Below are 21,513 nucleotides of genomic sequence, written 5' to 3' on the forward strand. Positions count from 1 at the left end.
ACGGCAATGCACATTGTTGGAGAAAGAGGGAGCAGAAAAAAAGCTCACTAAGCGATAAATATGTGTTGGAACCCATGGATTCCTTGTTCAAATTCTTCACTTTTCTTTCTTGATACATTTGATAAACAAGCTTTTATCATTATTCTTTCGAATTATATGGTATTCAAAGTATGAAGAAATAAAAAGTTTTCTTTGCATTTCTCCAAGAAAGTAAGCACTTTTTAAGGACCTTTTTTCAAAAATAAGCACTTTTCATGACGCTACGCACCCTGAAAGGACTGTCATGGTTTTCTGAAGGAAAGATATAAGCCCACTTAAATCCCGTGACTTTAGAACGACGACAGTTATAATCCAGAAAATGGTGTCTAAAGGCATTAAAATTGGTTATGTGCTACGCAATGACACATCACTTACAGATTAACTGGGGGAAGACTTTGGAATTAGTGTTCCTATCTCAAAAAGCTCCAAGATTGATTAGAATGTCAATTACAAAGTTGTAAAGTGTTGTCAGTTTTGGACAAAAAGACATCTTGTGCACATTAATACTAAGAACAGAATTCTTAATGCATAGTCAATTGTCCGCAGTTTCTAAAACTGTGACATCACAAAACATGAAAAAAAGAAGAATCAGTTAATAAACTAAAAATAATCAAATGAGAAATTTTTTAATTTTATTGTTCTTAATTTGTTTATTTATTATTTTAAATAAAATTTATTTATTAATTATTTATTATTTACCTTTGCATGAATAGTGCTTCTTTTTTTAAATGTTCAATAAAGTTTGAATCGGAGAAAAATTGAAAAATTCTCTGTATTATCTTAATACTACAATACATAATGCTAATATCATTTAGGTCTACATAATAGGTCTAATTTTTCTTAACAGCTTCACTGATCAAAACAGTCACTGAAACTAAAAATCCATATCCGACCGATGAAAAGCAATCGGTAAAATGTGACATCTGTTTCGCTTGTCCTCATGTCGATTATTCTGAAAGATGGAAGGCAAACTACAGGCTCAATGACAAATATCTGACAGTCCGCCGATTTAACCTTTGTTAATCAGCTCGTGAAAAACATTTGATCGTGCTCGAGAAAAATTTGTTCATTCAATTCCTTTAGGCATATACTTCCTAATGCAAACTTTCATTGATATAGGAGGACAGTCGTACTAAACCACATCGACTTTGTAGAGTTTAAGTTTCAGGTTTCTCTCTACAAAATTTGAAGAGATATCCTTGTTTTTAAATTTAGAGAAGCGTACCACAAAGTTAGACGAAGACATTTATTTCAGAAATGCAAATTTACTCAATACACAAAAATTGTCATATGAAAATATTTCTCAAGTAATACATAATTTAATCATCAAGATGAAAGAAATTTGCTAGTCACGCATAATGTCATTCAGTTTGATTAGTCGACAGTTGCAAATTCGAATAATAAAAAAAGAAACTAAACATAAGAAACTTCTAAAATTCAATGACAAGGAAGGTCTAAAGGTGGTTATCAAAATAATGGAAACACCTTAAATTTATAAGAATCCTTTATTAATATGGTGTAGGACCACCTTTGGCATGTAATACAGCTTGGATTCGTCTAGGAATCGATTCATATAAGTATTGAATAGTGTTTAGAGGGATATTATACCATTCTTCCTGGAGATATTGTGAAAGTTCTGGGAAAGATGCAGGTGGAGGATATCGATTCCGTATTGAACGCTCTAAAATAGACCATAAAGGTTCAATTATATTGAGGCCGGGTGACTGTTCGGGCCAAGGCAGATGTTTAACCTCATTCTCGTGTTCATCAAACCATGATTGGGCAAATCTCGCTGCATGGATAGGTGCATCATCATCCTGGAAAATTCCATCTCTTGCAAGAAACAACATTTGCATCATAAGATGGAAATGATCAGCTAAAACTTCTTTATACTTCTCCCCAGTGATCCTTCCTTTTAGAGCTACGATTGGTTCAGCAGAAAACCAAGACATGGCTGCCCATATCATGACAGATCCGCTTCCATATTTGACAGTTGGAAAGAGACAACCACGATCATACGCTGCTGGTACAGGTGTCCTCCAAACGTGCACCCATCCTTATTTTAATGCTTATGAAGCGCATTCAAAAATGTCACTTTTATTCATAGGTGTTTCCTTTATTTTGGTAACCATCTGTAGATATGCTAACCATGTATGTAATCGCAAGTCAACCATCTAACTCTCCGACCCGCCCAAAGGCACACGGATTTAAACCATAAAACTGAATGACCGGACCGCCGCAACAGCAACATTGGCGGGAACTGTGGTTGAGTCCTAAGGGCGGTCACCGGCCACGGTACAACCCTCCCCTAAGGAAGTACGTCCCGTCATCGATGGGAGGAGCCAGATCCCCCACCTATTAGTCCCCCCAGGGTGGCGAGATCCAACCCCCATGCCGGAAGCATCTCATCCTCATTTCGAGGTGCCCCCCGGGGGGATTGTATGTAATCGTAATGCTGGCCTAGATGTAGAAGAATAAAGATGTAATTTTCCGAATTATTGGAATCCTTTCAAGGAGATGCATTTACAGAACGATTTAACAATTACAAATTACAGGATCCATACTTTCCGGAGAAATGGGAAGTATGGGGTTTATACATGTGATACAAAAATTGACATTTTGGCTTTTATTTCCCTCTTGCTAGTTTAGAAAACATTCTAAATCGACAATGAAGAGTACACTTTACATTATTCTTATGGACAATTAAATGATCAATCGATTCAGATATTCCGTTCAGTTTTTCTACTTTCTTGTATATAAATAGAAAATATCGTAATCTTTAAAGCAAATCAACATCAAAATTTTGACAAATCTCTACGTTTCACATCTGCCCGAGTCCGAAAAACATATTTTGGAATTATATTTGTCTGTTTGTGACCGTAATAATTCAAAAATGCTTTGAACTAGATGAATGAAATTTGATATATAGACTCTGCACTAAATTTGTATATTTCTGTCAAATTGTGAATGAAATCGATTCAAAGGAAGTCCGTTTGTCCAGTTGGCCGATTACTAAAAAACATAAAAAGCTGGATAAATAAATTTGGTACACATGTATTATGGAGAGGTTCAACAATGATGACGGACCTTTTTTAGTTTTTTAAAGATTTTATTGTTTCACCGCTTTCGGTAGTTTCTTTTTGTTTTGCCTTTCGGCGTGCTGCTACGTCAATGATGTTACAAAGACTGATGGTTTTTTTCATATACCTCTAGAATTCGTTACAAGTGAGAGGCATGGCAACATGCTTACGTAACCGTATAGTGTCCAAAAATACAGAAACTTGAGAAATTTTGAACCAAATCCGTCAAACGGTTCACCATTTGTCGATCTGTACTTTCGCATGCATATAAACACAATAATTCATAAATGCAATGAGTTAAATCAATGAAATTCGGCCTGTTATCTTGTGAGTACAACTTTAATTCCCTGCCAAATTTTGATCAGCAGAAGGGCTTTCAAAATAAATATTCCCAAGCTAGATTCACACTTGATATATATTTCGTAATTATCATTCACTAATGCCATTTAAAAGATTCACAGCCTTCCTCAAGGCCAAAATTTTACGTGGGGGGGGGGAGGAGATAAGGCCTTTATTAGAGAGTATACGATAAAGTTTTAGAGAGACCACTCCCACTGGTTAATAAATAAAACTACAGTTTTGGAACATCTCTCCTGGCTGCATATTCCCAACTTCCAAAAATACAATTTTACATAATGATAACATTAAATCTTAAGTTTGGTCTATGATGCATAAAAGAAATAGACAATAGATACACGCATTTTCCCTTTTAATTTTAGAAGAAATATCTGCACAGATTTCCCTTAAACGTCACTTAATATAGGTGCACCTTCATTGGATAATGATTATTGTAAAAGCTGCATAATAACGAAAACTTTCAAATTAATTTTTAGTAATTATAGCAAACTATAGCTATTTCTGAAACGTCTAAGGACTAAAAAGAAACCTCATACATATTTAATAATGTGTCTCATTACTTTTTGGTGTTTAAAGCGTTAGCTTGAATAAAATGTAATAAAATAAATAATTAGTAAATGGAATATTAAGAAAACAAAAACAAATTGCTTTTCAGATCAAATTTTATTATAAATCATAAATAAAACAATATTTGTGTAACAAATTTTATAAAATATAAATATAATATTTGAGCAACATTTCCCTAGTCCTTGATCGCATAAAAGGTTTTTCCAAAACATTTTCAGTCATAAATGATCTTAATGGATTTCATTTCTAAGGTATCACCTGTAATGAAAAAGGAAATTTAGCATTAACAGTAAACTACTAACAGTGGGTTCAACATTTCAAAATTATGTATAGTATTTGAATTATACACTGAACATTAACTAGATGTCAGTTTGCAATAAATAATAAAAAAAGCCATTCTTTCAAAAGTAATTCTTGGATGAAATTAAGAAATTTTAATTTTAAATCATATTTGAGAGTGGTTATGCCATAAAGAAATAAGGCCACAAAAGCATTGTGAAACTAAAGCAAACACTATTCATTTAGTTCGATTATTCGATGTACTATTTGTAGCGGAATCATGTGCCTATAATTTTTACTCGATAGAAATGATATGCAGGAATAAGTTTACCACTTTTTGTAGGTTTTTTTATTGGTTGTATTTTTTATTTCGTTTTTAAACTGTACTAATTTGCATTAATTCGAACACACACACATTATATATTTATATCCAGCACGGTTAGTTCTATCACCGGAAAGACCGATTTACAATCATCTCTATTGGTGCTGCTCAGAAGCCGAACTAGTGATCTCAGAGCTTGGCGACACATTTGGCGGTTTGACGACAAAATAGATATTACTGGAAACTTCGAAAATTTTAATGATCCAGCCAATAGGAACTGAGATACGCCTGATTACAGCAGAACCTTCTCTCCCCGCCTCTCGAGAATTGTAAAATGCCGGCAGTCTCAAGCTGCAGCCAATTATCCACCAGGACGACGCCTTTCCATTGGACGAGAGACTTTTCCCATTCTCCCACCCGTGCCTTCGACACGAGACCAGACTGAAGAACTACTCATTTCCAATATCACTACAGTTCAGGGCACATCATCTGCAAGACTATCACTAAACCAAGAAGGAGATAGCCTCGGGAACGAGGCGGGTGCTCCAATAAAACCATAAATTACCGTAGCTACAGTCAATTGGTATTAAGAGTCGTGAAACGAGTCGTCGAGAGGATAACGAAGCAACGGTAGAATAATCCAGCGTTGTGTGGAGCTCAAGCGATAGTTGAACTGAATGGTGTGCAGAGTCCTGGCGTTTATTGTGGAAGCAGCATCAAGCCCTGTGAGGAGTAGCCAGTCATGTAGTAGTGTGTCGGCAGTTGGATACAGCTAAAGCGAGGAGACAATGGGCAATTGCAGACGTTTGGAGAGGCCGTAGAGTGAAGCTACATGAAATACCTCCATCTGCTGAATTCTGCCTGGCCGCCTTGTGTGCTGTGGTCGGTTACTACTTGTGAGCTACTGTTTGCTGCTTTGTGCTGTCCTGTGTTTGTCTCGGCTGTATATAATTGTCGTCTTTGTATTCGTCGTCCGCGTTTAATGAACGTCGTCGTTGTTTTCTATTGAGTTCTGCTGATTGTTTTCACACTATATACCCACTACAAACGAACCGGGTAATTTTATGGATGTAAATATGCCATCTCATTTTTATTTTGGTGAAATCAAGAACGATTGGTGCATGCTTAAAAGCATAGAATTCCACATTTTAAAACAGGGCGGCCCCTTTTGCAGAACAATGAAGGGAATTATCATGTTACATTTTATTACATTCATAATTCCATTATAAATAATCTATTGTATAACAGATTACAATTTCTTCTATTTTTGACCATAAAATTAAATAACTAAATATTCTACTGCATAGTTTTCAACAGTGAATCTGAAATTCATATAGTAGTAGCTGATTTCTTAATACCTAATTTCATCCACTTAATATTTTGTAATTTGACAGGTCATTGCAAATGTTTCAATTTTAATTTCAATAGTAAATGTTGAGCAAATCAATACAGAGGTGAGGAAATAACTGTAAATAATCTGAAGTTAATAATACTATCCCACCTCTTAAACAATTCTGAAGAGGTATAAAAAATATCTATAATTTTACTATTAAACATCTTTAAAATATTCAGTAAACAAATTAACTGTTCATTTTTATTAAAATTTTATTATAATTTAGAATAAATCAGACTTACAATAAAGCAAATATCATATAGTGCTTCACTATGCATAATTAAATAACCCTGATATTTTAAAAATCACTAGTATAATAAACTGATCTTTGAAAGCTTAAGATTTATTGTGATACTGAGCAGCAACAGAGCAACTTTTTTTAAAACTTCAAGGTGATTAGATGTTTTAAGAAAAAAGATAGAAAAACAATGGAATCTCGTTAGTGATGAAAATATAATCTAATTCTAATAAGCAAGCAATTCTAATAGGTAATGACTAAAAGTGATGTGCTTAAAATTGGATAATGTGTTTGTGCAAATTTAGTTTCAAAAACAACAATTCGCATACAAGAAAATGAATTTTTTATTTATATTTCAAATTAAAAATTTTTGATATCAGGGAACTCTTTTTATGTATTTTAGATGTATTGAAGCATGCAAGATATCATTCATTGGCTATGCAATTACTAATAGCACTTTTTATTATTTTTATTTTATTTTTTAATATTATTATGAACGATTATAACTAAAAAGTTACTTAAAACAGCTAGTTATTAAGACTTTAGCTATTTAAAATAAATATGGAAAGAAAAAAATATTTAAAATATATGAGTACTGTAAAATAATTATGAATAATAAATAGTTTCACTTACAGAATATTTCATCACAACTCTGAATGAGAATGTTTCATAACTACTTCAGGCTGATCTGAATTCTTTATCAAATGCAAGAAAAAGTTAACCACTTCAACATAATTTTTGATGCCTATTTTTTCATTATTTCCATGGAAACGGCCAGTTTCATTCATATTCAAACGGACAAGGCTGAAGCGATAAATGGATTCACTAAGTCCAAGGTACCATCTTGTGTCTGTATTTGCGATGAGTAAACCTGGAAAATATTAAAATCATTCATATAAAACATAAACGACAGTGATATACAAAAAAGAAAACCAGTATAATGAAATAAATCTGCTATTTTATTATTTTATATTTAAAAGCACCAACTCAATAAAAGAGATAAGAATTTCATTTACAAAAGGGAAAAAGTTATTTTTCTAAAGTAATTGTCCTTTTGTTACTATGGTAATACTAAATTTCAAAAATAAAAATACTTTTGCTAAAATTTATAGCAGACAAATTGGGTTACACTCTTTTCACTAAAAATGTGTCATCCAGAAAGAGTAAATTGACTTCAAGTTTAAAAAGGATTTTTCTTTGCCTCCTTTCCTTTTCTTCTTCTTTTGTAATTTGTTATTATTAAAATGAATATGTTATACATTATATATCAAATGTATCCTTAAAGATAATAGCACTGACAATATATAAAAAGCAGCACACTAAAGAGCACAATACTGAATGCATATATCTTTTGATTTTGTATTATGCTTATATTCTACAATTGTCACTTATTAAAACTTCCAGAACAATCAAGATATTTTATAAAACAAAACTCAAGGAGAATAGTGAGAATAAAGAAAAAGTGGCAAAGCTTTTTAATATTTGCTAATATTATAAACAAAATTATTTTTGAGAATTAAACCTTTTAATTAATGCTCAGCTTATTACCTTAAATTGATTTTTATTTAATATTATTTTTTTAAATATAACATTGATGAGAATAATTACATCATAATAACATGAAAAAAAATTATAAATTCTTTAGTAAATAGAAATTCAGAAATCTAACATTTCAAATAATTATTTGGAATATTTCACAGCATAAGATAAAATCAATGATTAAAAACAATGTTCAAATGATAAGATTTATTTAATGAAAATACACACAAAAAAATAAAATGTAACAAATATTTGTAGCCAGTAAATAATCTGGAGAAGTGCAGGAAACATGAAAGATTTATCATTTAAATAGGCCAATGGATACAAACTAGAGTAAATTTATACTTAATTGTCTTTTGATACAATAAAAAAAATATCATTGCTTTTAATAAAATAAATTATTATAATTACTAGGCAAACATTATTTTATTTCATAATAATACATTAAATATTGAAAACTCAATACTACTGTATGTGTACTAACAATGAATTAGAAAAACAAACCTTTTGGTTTTGTCTATAAAGATTTTTAGCAAAGTGCATAGCAAAAAGGAATAATTAAGTTCAATTCACAATCAAATGTTACACTTATTCAAGTATCATTACTAAAAATGTTCGAAAAAAACTACAATAATTATTCTTGTAATTTCTTTTACACTATCTGAAAATATCAATTTATGATGAAATTTTCATAACTATGTTTAATTAACTACTGGATTGTTCTGCTAAGTGACTTATGAAAAATCAAAACGTTAACAAGTATTTATCTTAAAATAAATAGCATATGATACTTGTAATTGTTACATTAAAAGGACATCTTAGACATCTCCCCCATAGATTACAGAACAGTTTATTTTTTTTTAAAATGAGAATAATAAAAAACAAATTAAATTGTTTCCGATTTCATAAAACAAATTAAATATTTACAATAAAATTTCAGATCCATATTTTCATAACTTTGATTAATTTGGCTTATTTTAATGCAAAAAAAATCAATAATCAATTTTGAATTATTTAAACAAAATCTTGAGAGTTTTCATATGTTTTCAAAATGATTAAGAAAATACTATATGTATTTTAAACAAATAGCTTGAAAAAATTCAAGTTTTCCACTACAATTATTTATTTTTAATTTCAAGAGAACACAGGCTTACTTGGAAGAACACAAGTATCATTGTATATCTGCTTGATGCTTTTCTTTATGGTTAAATACCCAAATGTATCAATAGGAGATAAGGGATGTGGATCAGCTTGATGTAAAACTTTAATTTGTACTCTATCATCATTTACAACTCTTCTAACAAAATCTACAGCCTATAAAGCAAACGTAATTAATATATTAACAAAAAATTGTGGAATACAAGAAACTTTTTTTATAGTTTATAACATTTAAAAATACACTGATAAACAAACAAAAAAAATGAAAATTTAAAGTAAATTGTATAAGAAAAAATATGTACCTTCATGATTATTTAAATAAAAGTTAAAGATAAATATTAAAAATGAATTATTTCACAATATATACCTCAATATAATAATACATCATATATAACTGATTTACTAAAATGTTTATTTTTTATTTTAATGGCTAAGTAAAAAAAACCAAAAAAACTTAAGCATAAAGTTTTACCGCATCCGAAATTTAAAAAACAGTTTTTATCAATCTAATGTTTTATCTTTTAATAAAATTATTAATACTTAATATTTTTTTAAAAAATGTTTCAAAGCTGATAAATATTTTTTTAAAAAAAATTGAAGTTTTATTCTTAACACATGGAACTGTAGTCACAAATAATGAATTTTAAGTATTAATAATTCTTTTATACTATATAAAAATTAATATTTTTATATAGTAGAGCATCAATGAACTTTTCTTTTCTAAAATGACATATTAATCACATTTTGTATATTAATGTCAAAAAATTCTAAATTGCACAGTCAAGTAATGCAGCATTATTAAAATATTTTCAAATATTACAACCTCAGATACAGTCTGTCCAGGATGTACTCGGAGATTCACACGGGTTGTAACTGAATTTGGTAAAACATTTACCTAAAAATAATAATTTTATCAATAAATATTTAAGCAATAATCAAATTATAACTGTTAGGAATGGAAAATAAAAAAAAATGCTTACTTTATGGCCTCCATTTATAATAGTTACAGCTGTGGTGGTTCTATGTAAAGCACTTGATATAGGATCTCTCATAAATCTATGTGAAAAGAAATCAAAATACCATAGGAAACTAAAATGATTTATCAAATCAAAACAGGGAAACTCAATTTAAATTCACTTTAAAAATATTCAAATTATATGAACTTGAAAATTTAAAATAGTGTTCTGTTACTATTTTCAGTTTTTTAGAACAACATTGGTATAAACTGGTGGAAAATATAAATTGTAAGAAAATTTATCTACTGAAGGTCTGTTTTTCAAGTAATAATCTATAGCAAAGACTGGTAAATCTAAAGCTACCAAATTTATTTTTTTAATAACTTATCATACAAAAAAGATATTTATAACATCTTAAAGTATAAATATTTGTCTTTCCAATTATTGTAATTTAAGTATTGTTTAATATTTAGTCTAATCCTTTTAATGCTAGTAATTCATAGTTATTGTCATTCAAAGAAAGAATTTTATAAACTCTCCACATGATATAAAAGGGAGAAAATAACAATGGTACAAAAAAGAGCTGAAGAGAAAAAAATGAGAAATTTCAAGCCCATTACCAAAAAAAGTTTTTTTTTTTTTTAATTCTAATGTTTATTTTTAATTATCAAACCTTTTCATTCATTTTGAAATGTGGAAAATAATAAACTTAATCCAATACAGTCTTTTGTAGTTTTATATCAAGTCTTAGATTTATTTAAATAATATTTCTTTCTTTTTATGCCATTTTTTATTTGCGATTAAGATGTATATCAAATTTTTTCCAATAAACAAATAACAAGAAAATGTTGCAAATAACAGGAATACAAAAGGTTTGAATTAATGATAAATGCAACTGATAAATGCTTTCATTTACATTTCTGCCATCATCAACTATAACTGTTACCTACTGACAAACTTCATATTGGTGTGCCTCTATGATCATCTTTATATTATTATTACGTGCATTTGAATTTTGTCTTTAATTTTGGAATTAATCTTTAAAAAATTCACATTTTCATAAGCAATTTATCTTGCTGAAAGTAATAATTTATTTAAATTATCTAACTTATTCATAATTTCTTTTTAAAATCTTTATGTTCATAAATCCTAATTGGAAATTATTTCATATGATAGCTTTAATTGTGAATTATCAGATAAAAAAAGATTATTCTAACAACATTCAAATTTTATAACTAATAAAATGATGAATTAACTAATAGGTAATAATTCCATAAAACTGGAAAACTAAAACTGTTACAAATAACAAAGTGTAAAAAAGGAAAACTGAATGTGGTTACCCCAGTGTATTTGTTGAGTTGTGAAAAGTTTCAGAGGGTTGAAAAATTAACTAATATAAATCAAATCAAGATCTTAAAAAACAAATAATACAATAAAAATATTTTGTTAAAAAACTTTTCAAATTTTATAATATATTGAAAGGAAGAGTTGTATTTTAATAACTTACAGTGGTATAAAAGGTTTAAAAAGCCAAATGTTACTCAAAACAACTTTCAAAGGGAATGATACCTAAAAAAAATACATTGAAAAAATTAAGAAAAAATGCAGGAATAAAAAAAAAAAAATCTACTTCCTCAAATATAACTTTTATAATTATTATTCATCTTTCATTTAAACATACATTGATTGTAAGAACACCATTCTGATACTTTCTTTGCTATAAAATATTGTAAATTGTTAGTAGAGATTATTGTCTCAAGTTTGCTGTTCATGAGTTGTTCACTAAAATATTTTAAATTAAAGAAAAAAAAAAATTATGAAATTAAAATGCAGAATTATAAATTTGAAGAATTGACATCCTTCTTTTTACATTTTTAACCATGAATATAATTATTGCCATTATAAATTACAACACTTTGATTTACACTTTTCTGCTTTCTTCCTATCATATAATGTTTAGCATATGGCATGAAAATAAGGATAGAAATTTGTTAAAAATTCATGGCCATAAATTAATTGAACTTCTAAAGCCTGTGATTTTTTAAACATATTATTTCCAACTGTGTGCTAAATAAATAACAAACTTTATGAAATCAGATCAATATAATAATTTAAGAAGCATGAAAAATGCAAGCCTTTAATTCTTCTCATAAATTTTTATATTACAAAAATATTTTTTCAAGGAATAATAAATACTAAAATTAAAAAAGCTAAGGGTTTCCCTCCCCCTTTCCTTCCTTTATTTTTAAGTATACCTAGAATTTCATACCTTTATTCTGTCTCTTTTATAATTTACAAATTATATCCAATGAAAAAGTAATAAAATATTTTAGCAATAAAATTTTCATTTACTTGAAATTCTACCTCTGCTTTTTTTGTGTGTGTATGGATGTCTATAGTTTTATTGGAAAAAATTTAAGCATTCTTTATACAGAGATTTGAAATGGCTTATCAATAGTTACCTATTTGTTCTTTTGTATTTTTAATGAATTTAATAATTTAAGCTTTAAATAATCAAATACTTCTTTAGTTATAACAACATATTAAATATTTTTTTCTTTCCTTCTTCTTTATAGTTCATATAAGTTTAATTAATTTCACTGAATAACTGCTTTGAACCTTCTTTAAAAAATTTTTATCTAAGCTAACTAACATGTTATATGTTAAAATTATATTCATTATTTGAAAAAAAAAGTAGGGAATAAATTTCAAATTTATATCAATTCAAAATATTTCAAATCCCAGTATGCATATGTGAAGAAAATAAAATTATGAGTGAAGGTCAATTATAAATTAAAAGAAATTTTATATGTTTAAATAAGCTAATGTGAAATAAGAACATATCAACACTTATGAAACCACAATCAGATTTTTAAAAGGTTTGCCTACACAATAAGCAAATTCTTCAAGCATTGCTATTTCTGGTCCTGTGCCAAACAGGCTTGGGAACATATCTCCTTCCAATCTATAAAACAGAAGACCATCTGTAAATGCTCTAGACATGAGCATCATTAAATAAGAATTTATATATAATTGATGATAATTACTTTGAAACAGCTTTAGACATAACAACTATTGGAGTTTCTCTTTTAGGGAAAGAAGAATGCCCAGGTTTATCATTAACAGTAAGCTCTAAATCCAGCATACCCTTTTCTGATATGCTAATCCTAAAATGAGAAAAAAAAAACCCATATAAATAAAATATAAAAAATTAAACAATTAATCAGAAAATAGTGTTTCAATTTATTTTAAGAAAATGAAAACCAAGGCAAATAAAAACATTTATTCAAAGTTATTAGAAGTATTATTACACATTTTAGCAAAAGTATTTTTGTCATTTATGTATTATAATACCACAAAAAAGTGTAAAGTAATGATCATAATATTTTTATGGAGTGCAAAGTGAATAAAGGTAAGAGATCATCATTTAGTTTAATAAAATAAAAGCAAGATTACAGTTAGTAATATTTGAATGCACATGAAAAATAATCAGACAGGTGATAAATATAATAATCATATGAAATATTTACATCATATTAGTATTAATGCTACCTTTTAAGGAATTTAAAATTTAACATATTTGCTTATAATAATGATCTTGCAAATTTTAGCAGTGATAAGGTATGTGTTCTTTGAGAGAATGAATTATTTTTCTTATTTACAAATTTTCACAAAGATAATAAAAATTCCTCCCTCAAAAAAATGATGAAATGATTTAAATTTGGATGATTATCTTAATTATTTTAGAATTATATCAGAGTACAAACAGCTGAGAAATTCATGAACTTAAAATTCATTTATGTAACTACACGTAGTTGGGATTCATAACTTAAGGATTATTGTCTAAAACAATAATAGAGAAATTATACTAGATAAATAGTGAACCTATTACACACATATCACTATAAACATAATACAGGATTAAACTTACATTGCAACAGGAAATTGTATTCCAGGAAACAATTTGTCAAGTACAAAGGTGCCTTCATCCAAAATGTATTCAAATGTGATATTTCGGGATTTAAGTAAAGAACTGATATGTTTAGCACCATCAACTCCATGGCTCTAAGGAAAAAATCATCATCAATTTCAAGTGTTTAAAAATGCATTTACAGCATTTTTTTTTTAAATGGTTAGAAAAAACAATACATATTTAATAACAGTACAGAAATTATTAAATAACAAGTTTTTATAAATGGAGACCTGGATATAAATTAGACTAATAAATGATGAAACATAAAAGTTTGAATTATTCATGAAATACTTAAAACTAGAAACTGATGTTTTGATGAAATCAAAATGCAAAATTCTATATTACTCTCAGAATTGCTGACAATGATTAAAAATTACATGTATGCACAAATTTAAAATCTAGTTCAAAGCATATTTTCAGTAGACATTAAAAAAATAATAATAACTTTCTAAGAAATGAAGCCAAAAAAAAAAAAAAAAAAAATCAATGTTTCAATACATATCAATTTTTTAAATCTAAAATGTTCTTTAATACCTGTTACTCAGATCATTCCATTTCTACTAATATAAACATGTATTATCTCTAAAGCAACATTAGATAATATTGTATAAATTTTAAATTACAATAAAAAATACTTCTTAATGAATGATTATAATCCTTAATGAAAGTAGCAAGTTTAAAACTACATGTTTATAACATTTTAGATCAAAATTAGAAAAATAAAATTTCTTAGAACCTACTTCTTCATCATGTCCAAAGGCAAAATAAAATGATCGTTGGGGCTTGTATCCTTTTTCCAACAAAAATTCAACAGCTTCAAGAACACCCTAAAAAGATTGATTTACTGATTTATAATGGTTAATAATGGATAATAGTTTATGTTTTTCAATATTTTTTCCACTGACAAAAAAACAAAGTATTTTGTGTTTCAAAAATAATTCCTACAATATAATTTTTATTAAAGAAAATAAACTTCCTTGGAACTTATACATTAAATGCCTGCCACTGGAATATTTTAGGCTTACCGACATGCCACCTGCAAACTTTAAACTTAATGACAAACATAACCAATAGACAAAAATAACATCTTTGGCAATTAATCATTGGCTTGGGGCTGTTCCTTTTTAAACTGATGAAAAATAATTTTAGTAATAATAAAAATGAAATTATCTCTAGATTATATCTGTAATCATTATCCAATGTAAAAAAAGACATTTAAAAAAAATTCATCCTATGAATGATGAATCCTTAGAGAAACATCAGGGCAAATATGACACTCTATTTTACAACATATAACAGAATATCACCAAAGTTGGCAGCAACGTACACTGAATGACATTTCAATTGATTAAATTATAACATGCATAATGAGTTTTCTAAAAAAATGTTATAAATATCTTGGCTTTTAATACTAAAGTTCAAAAGCAATAGGCAAATAAATTATCCTTTCAACAGCAAAAATGAATCTTAAGAGAACTATAATAACTGGTTAATTTTATAAATACTATAATGACTTTTTTAACTCAATTTTCACCCCCCCCCCCCTCTTTTAGGCACAATTATGCACTTAAAATTTCTTATCATGTGCAGCGTAACTTCATCCATACTCCTTTATGCTTTCATATAAATAAAAATAATCTATATTATATGCCTTAATCTAATTCAGGTTGATCGCATGAAAACCATTATGTTTAAAAATCTTCACATAACATTTTGTATAATTATTAATTATTATCATTTACAAGAAATCAGAAAAGAAACAATCTACAGTTAAATAGATAACAAATTCTAATATTCATGTTTGCATTTTTTTTAACAATAAAATATGTTCCATTATTTAGGAAGATAAAAGTTTTAATAAGAAATGTATTCAAGAACTTACCATAATCACATGTTTACAATCAATAGAACCCCTTCCCCACACAAAACCATCCTTAACTATACCACTGAAAGGAGGCACATCCCAATAAGCTTCTTCAACTGGAACAACATCTAAATGGCCAGTCAACAAATAAGGTTTCAGCTTGGTATTGCTACCTCGTACATGGTATAAAAGACTTAGTTCATTAACAACTTCTCTGGTAATAATAGAAGATTTATGAATAATTGGAAAACCTGCAAAAAATATTTTTTTAAATTAATATCAGGCAGGATAAATATGAAAATATATTTTATATGCAAGTGAAAATTATTATTTTGATTAATGGAAATTTCAATGGATTGTATTAGAATATAGTAAACACAATTGGAAAAGTACTGTTTATCAGTTAATAAGCAATTTATATCTGTAAAAGGGTTATTCTCTAAATACAAGATTAAAAGAAAGTCAGATAGTAATAGGGTAACAGAAAAAAAATTCAATAGCAAGTATGGTCTCTTTTCTCTCCATAAATTGATTGGCAATATACTATTAGAAAATTTGGTACTTGCGTATTAAACGCCACCGCAGCTACAGATTTGGCGGTTTTTGCACTAATGCGCCAATAAAGAGCAATCCTGTTGTTTGCACACAGGACCCCATTGTCCGTACGCAGTTATCTTTTGGATTCCTTGTTGCCTTGTTGTTGATTGATTTTTGATGCCATTTTTTAGTGCTACGAAAATGCTTCTTCAAGATTTGCCAAAAACAGAACAAGATGCAATTTCATTTTTTCAGGAGCAAAATATTTTACCAAAAAAATGTGTAAAAAATAAAGTGCTTTATTTTATGATTTGTTGCAAAAATTTTAGATGTAGATTGGCGCCAATCTGTAACTGCGGTGGCGTTGAATTTTGAAAGTGATTGGCGGCACTTAAAAACTGCCAAATCTGTAGCTGTGGTGACATTAATACGCAAGTGTCAAAAATATTATTAACAAATTTCAACTTGACTGTTTTAAATAGAAGTTTAAGAGTGTTTTTATTGGCTTATGCTACAATGAAACTGTTTTTAGTTCCAAAAGCTATTAAAAGTGATAATATAAATAATAGGAAGTAAGCTGTTTAAGGATTTATCTTATGTTGATTATAGCTGTAAGGAAGTAAAATGAACACGATTAAATTCATTATAATTAACAATATAAATTATTGGTGCAAGTAATTTATGAAAATCAATACTTAAATACATATGTATTTTCATATATTAATCAGTTAAATAATCTTAGAATAAATAAATATATTGAAAGACAATCACAGAACCATAATCCCAAGAAAGTCTAAAATACTGATACCATAATAAAATACCAATTATGGTGTCAGTATAAATAAAATACTTATACCATTGTCTCTGAAGATATTATTGCTTGGATCTATTTATTATTTATTAATACAGTTTGTTTATTATTTATTAATATTACTTTATATATTTACTAGACGCCTTTGGCGACCAGCCAGTTCGCCAATCTTAATGTTCGTTAAAATTTTAATAATTAAATATTTTATGCAATTTATACTTTAATAGCTTCTTTATCAAAATATTTTAAAACTTCAGATTTTGATTATCATTTAATTCATTCATAATATTATAAAGGCCTTCAGTCATAACGTAATATGTATCTCTCTCATTTTCTGTTAGCACCCGTAGAATTTATGCTTTAAATTAAAGTGGAAAGAATTTATCTTCAATTAATATAATAATATTTTTTACTGAAACAAAGCATTTTTTTATAATCTGATTACTGAAAATAGAGTCACTCAGCGTTTAAACTTTATGGGCACTAAAGAATATCTTTTTAAATTTATGTAATATCTCAAGAGTTGGTCAACAAAATTTTCTTAGATTCATTATGAGAAGATCGATTAATTAACAAAGTTTAAATTTAAATGCATCAAACACTAAGAAAATAAAACGAATCGTTTAAAATAAACGGTTGAAAACGGTAGAATTTATGCTTTAAATTAAAGTGGAAAGAATTTATCTTCAATTAATATAATAATATTTTTTACTGAAACAAAGCATTTTTTTATAATCTGATTACTGAAAATAGAGTCACTCAGCGTTTAAACTTTATGGGCACTAAAGAATATCTTTTTTAATTTATGTAATATCTCAAGAGTTGGTCAACAAAATTTTCTTAGATTCATTATGAGCAGATCGATTAATTAACAATGTTTAAATTTAAATGCATCAAACACTAAGAAAATAAAACGAATCATTTAAAATAAACGGTGGAAAACAGGTTTTAAAAAAACTACTTAAAAAACGATGTACTTAAAACTATAAGCATATACAAAAAATATATAACTAACATAAATACAATTTACTTACAAAATCATGCAACTAACCCAAAAATAATTTAAATCATCCATTGATAACGTTGTCATGGTAACAATCAGAACAGAATGCGCATGCGTGAATTTTCTTCGCCGGTTACGTAACGTAAATACGTGATTTTTTCTACGCCAGTTGGGGTAACGCTATTCGGATTAGACATTTTTAATTTCCTTTATTCTGTTTTATTTTAATTCAAAAGTACTTCAGAATGAATCTGAAAGATTGATTCATTAACAATGTTTAATTTTAAATGCATTAAACATTAAGAAAATAAACAGAACCGATTGAAATAATCCGCAGAAAAATTTTAACCCTAGCTTCATTACTGTTGGGAGAAAAAAAAGCTGAAGCCTTTCTCGTTTGGCACTGGGGATAATGGAAGATTTTTTTGGCGGAAAAGTTGGCGATGGGGAAAATGGAAGAATTTTTTGGCGGGAAAGTTAGTTTTTAATTAATAATTAAAATTCTAATTAAAAATTCGAAAAAAGAAACCCCAGATGCACATTCCCAACCTCCAAGGTATACATGTACCAAATTTGGTAGCTGTATGTCAAACGGTCTGGCCTGTAGAGCGCCAACACACACACACACACACACACATTGAGCTTTATTATAAGTATAGATTATTAATATACTTATGTTTCAGTCATTGCCCCTGAATAAAATATCAAAGTAATAGAGGACAGTCTCAAAAAGTTCACCTTGCTATTACTTTGGTTTGTCTTTTGGAAATGCACTGAGCCAATATTTTTTTTTTTAATCATTTATGCTGAACACAAAGCTCCTATGTATTAAAAAGCATTGTGCATTATGCAACTGTTCAACACAAAACTGATTAAATTCAATGTAATGGAATTTTCAAACATGTTTCAAAAAGAAGAAAATTTAATAAAATGTTAGATAAAATGCTGTTAACAAGGATGTGATTGACTAAAAGGCAAAAGAAAAAAAATTCAACAAAGCAACAGAAAACAATGTGTGAAAAAAAAAAGTATGTGCAAAGTAAAAATTAAAGAAATGCGCTGAAAAATTTTACAAAAATAAACCAAACTGTCTTTTTTATTCAATTCAAAATATTTATAAAAGTAAGAAATTATTAACAAATAATTTTCCCAAGGATACTTTAAAAAGTATATTGTCCAGAACAAATTTAAATGTATATAAAACAACTAATATGAAGAGAAAGTCAATGTTTTATAATAAAAGTGCTTCTCTAGCATATTTTAGCAAATATTTCTTTAAAGCCAATAAACTTTTGCAGCTTATTTTGGACATATTACTGGCTTTTTTTTAACAATTCTTTCATTATTATGACTCAATAGATATTTCATATTTTGTTTTTAAGCATCAGTCACACCGACACTACAAAAAGCTTCCTTTTTATGTACAACATTCAAGCATGGAAGAAATTTTTGAGATCTGGAATCTCATTTTTATAAGGAATATTTCCTTATAATTAGCTAGCTATGCCTAATATTTTCTTTACAACTTCCTTTGATAGTGGCTTTTACCTTGAACTTAATTGTCATTAGCATTTTTTTTAAGAACTTTTGCTCTGAATTCATATTGTACAGAGATTTATCCACATTTAATTTTCAACATAGTCCTTTTTATATAAATGAACTGCAGATTTCTTAAAAAGCAGTAAAAGATAAGAAATCCAAAAAAAGGTAAAAACGTTGGAAAAATAACCTTGTTTTAAAATCAACTACAGTAAAAAAATTAAAAATCAGGATAGACTTATGCCAATATTTTAAAAAGCTCACAAATTCTTAAATAAAATTTGTTTAACTTTTTTATGTTTCAGCAAAATATGATGTATATATTGAAATTAAATTAGAAGCACTCAAAACCAATGTGATAAGTTTTGAACAATCTTTTTTTTTTTCTTTTTTTGTAGTATAAACAAAATAAATATTACGTCAAATTTTCTATAAACTAAAGAAGGTCTTCACACTTGTATCTATGAAAATAGAACAGAGTTCATAAGTTTATATAAAAATATTTTTATATCACCTCATATTTTAAGAATCAGATCTCAAAAAACATTAAATTATTAATTAGCATATAATAATTTTACAAAACAGTGAAATGAAACCAACTAATAAATCATACAGACAATTCCCAATCAATATTGGTTTAATAAAGAACTTTAAAGAGTAATAAAACTATTTTAAAGCATTATATGATTTACTGGTTTCTGACACTCCCTCTAAATGTAGAAATGTCTGCTTTATATTTAATGCAAGATTATCTCTATGGAGTCTGATAACACCTTTATCTCTTATCTGTTTTAGAATGAAATTATCATATAAATTGTTTCAGCTTTTGATCTCTTATCTTTAATATTCATGAGAAATATGATTATTGTAAAGGATATTGTTATTTAACATTTTATAACCATAGTAGTATTTAAAATACCAAGTTTTATTATTTCATAGATACTTATTAATATAGAAAATTGCTTTCCTAGTTACTGAACATACCTGTCCTAATTATAAGATTAATTTATAAGAATTCATTTCAGTGCAAATGATTGAAAATAGCAGAATATGTTTGCTTCAAAAGATGGTTATGATATGTTATTTAAACATATTCACAATTCTTAAACATATATTTTCACACCAATAAAAGATAATATGCACTTTTTTCTTCTTCTAAATTTTGCATTTCAATCATTTAAACTTACAGAAAAATATTCACCATGTCCATACTGTCATACATGTAATTATCTCTCAGTAATAAATGAAAATAAAATAATAAACAGTACAATTTAACAATCATGATTTATAAATAATTATCAATTAAACTAATTCAGTGCATTTTATTTATTTGGTTAAAAAAATAAACAGTAGCCGATTTAACTTACTTTTGGTAATGTAAGATATGAATTTCGCAAGTTCTGATCTATTATAATCATGTTGCTTAAAATTCACAGTTTGAAACTTAAGTGCCTCAGAGAGGCGTTTCGTCAATCCTCTTTCATCAGATATATAATCTTTATCATCAGAAGTGCAGGACACAGGTAAGTGCTCGTCAGGTAAAGTAGCTGCTCGAAATATAGCGATTCCAAGTAAAATAAATATAGAAATAATTAATAAAAGAAATATTTTGCAAAGCGAGTTGATAAGTTTAGACATTATAAATAATTAGACTTCGACTGACGCATTAATCATAAAAATTTGACATAAAGAACACCAGGAAAACTGAAATCGAAATTTATCTACATCGCTATAACAACACGGAATACGGATCAAGTTGAATTTTAATTCCATGCTTTTCGGTTTATCATAGACGCGCATGCGTGTGTTTGTCAGTTCCTCTTATTGCCTTGATAATTTCACTGAATCCATTTTTTTA

The 21,513-nt window shown here is 27.7% G+C and overlaps 1 protein-coding gene across 1 annotated transcript; it reads right to left on the reverse strand.

The window, feature by feature from the left end:
* Positions 1-4,126: 4,126 nt before the first annotated feature.
* LOC129989286 (N-fatty-acyl-amino acid synthase/hydrolase PM20D1-like) lies at positions 4,127-21,426 on the reverse strand. Its single transcript, XM_056097721.1, has 12 exons — positions 21,023-21,426; positions 15,784-16,016; positions 14,642-14,728; positions 13,860-13,993; positions 12,976-13,095; positions 12,818-12,893; positions 11,436-11,497; positions 9,953-10,028; positions 9,796-9,867; positions 8,969-9,128; positions 6,909-7,146; positions 4,127-4,301 (listed from the first exon to the last, which is right to left on the reverse strand). The coding sequence occupies exons 1-11, from the start codon at positions 21,291-21,293 to the stop codon at positions 6,920-6,922; spliced, it is 1,518 nt and encodes a 505-aa protein (XP_055953696.1). The 5' UTR covers positions 21,294-21,426; the 3' UTR covers positions 4,127-4,301; positions 6,909-6,919.
* Between the last annotated feature and the right edge of the window lie 87 nt (positions 21,427-21,513).

The sequence above is a fragment of the Argiope bruennichi genome, chromosome 10, assembly GCF_947563725.1.
Source record: "Argiope bruennichi chromosome 10, qqArgBrue1.1, whole genome shotgun sequence".
In the NCBI taxonomy this organism is placed as follows: Eukaryota; Metazoa; Arthropoda; class Arachnida; order Araneae; family Araneidae; genus Argiope; species Argiope bruennichi.

What these genes read in the sequence shown, in the direction of transcription:
- LOC129989286 (XM_056097721.1), bottom strand. Translation starts at nt 21,293, where the DNA reads ATGTCTAAACTTATCAACTCGCTTTGCAAAATATTTCTTTTATTAATT. An exon ending in TTGAAGAATTTGCTTATTGT is followed by an intron (nt 11,498 to 12,817) that starts GTAGGCAAACCT and finishes TATTTTTTTTAG; the next exon opens with GTATCATTCCCTTTGAAAGT. An exon ending in TTATAAATGGAGGCCATAAA is followed by an intron (nt 9,868 to 9,952) that starts GTAAGCATTTTT and finishes TATTATTTTTAG; the next exon opens with GTAAATGTTTTACCAAATTC.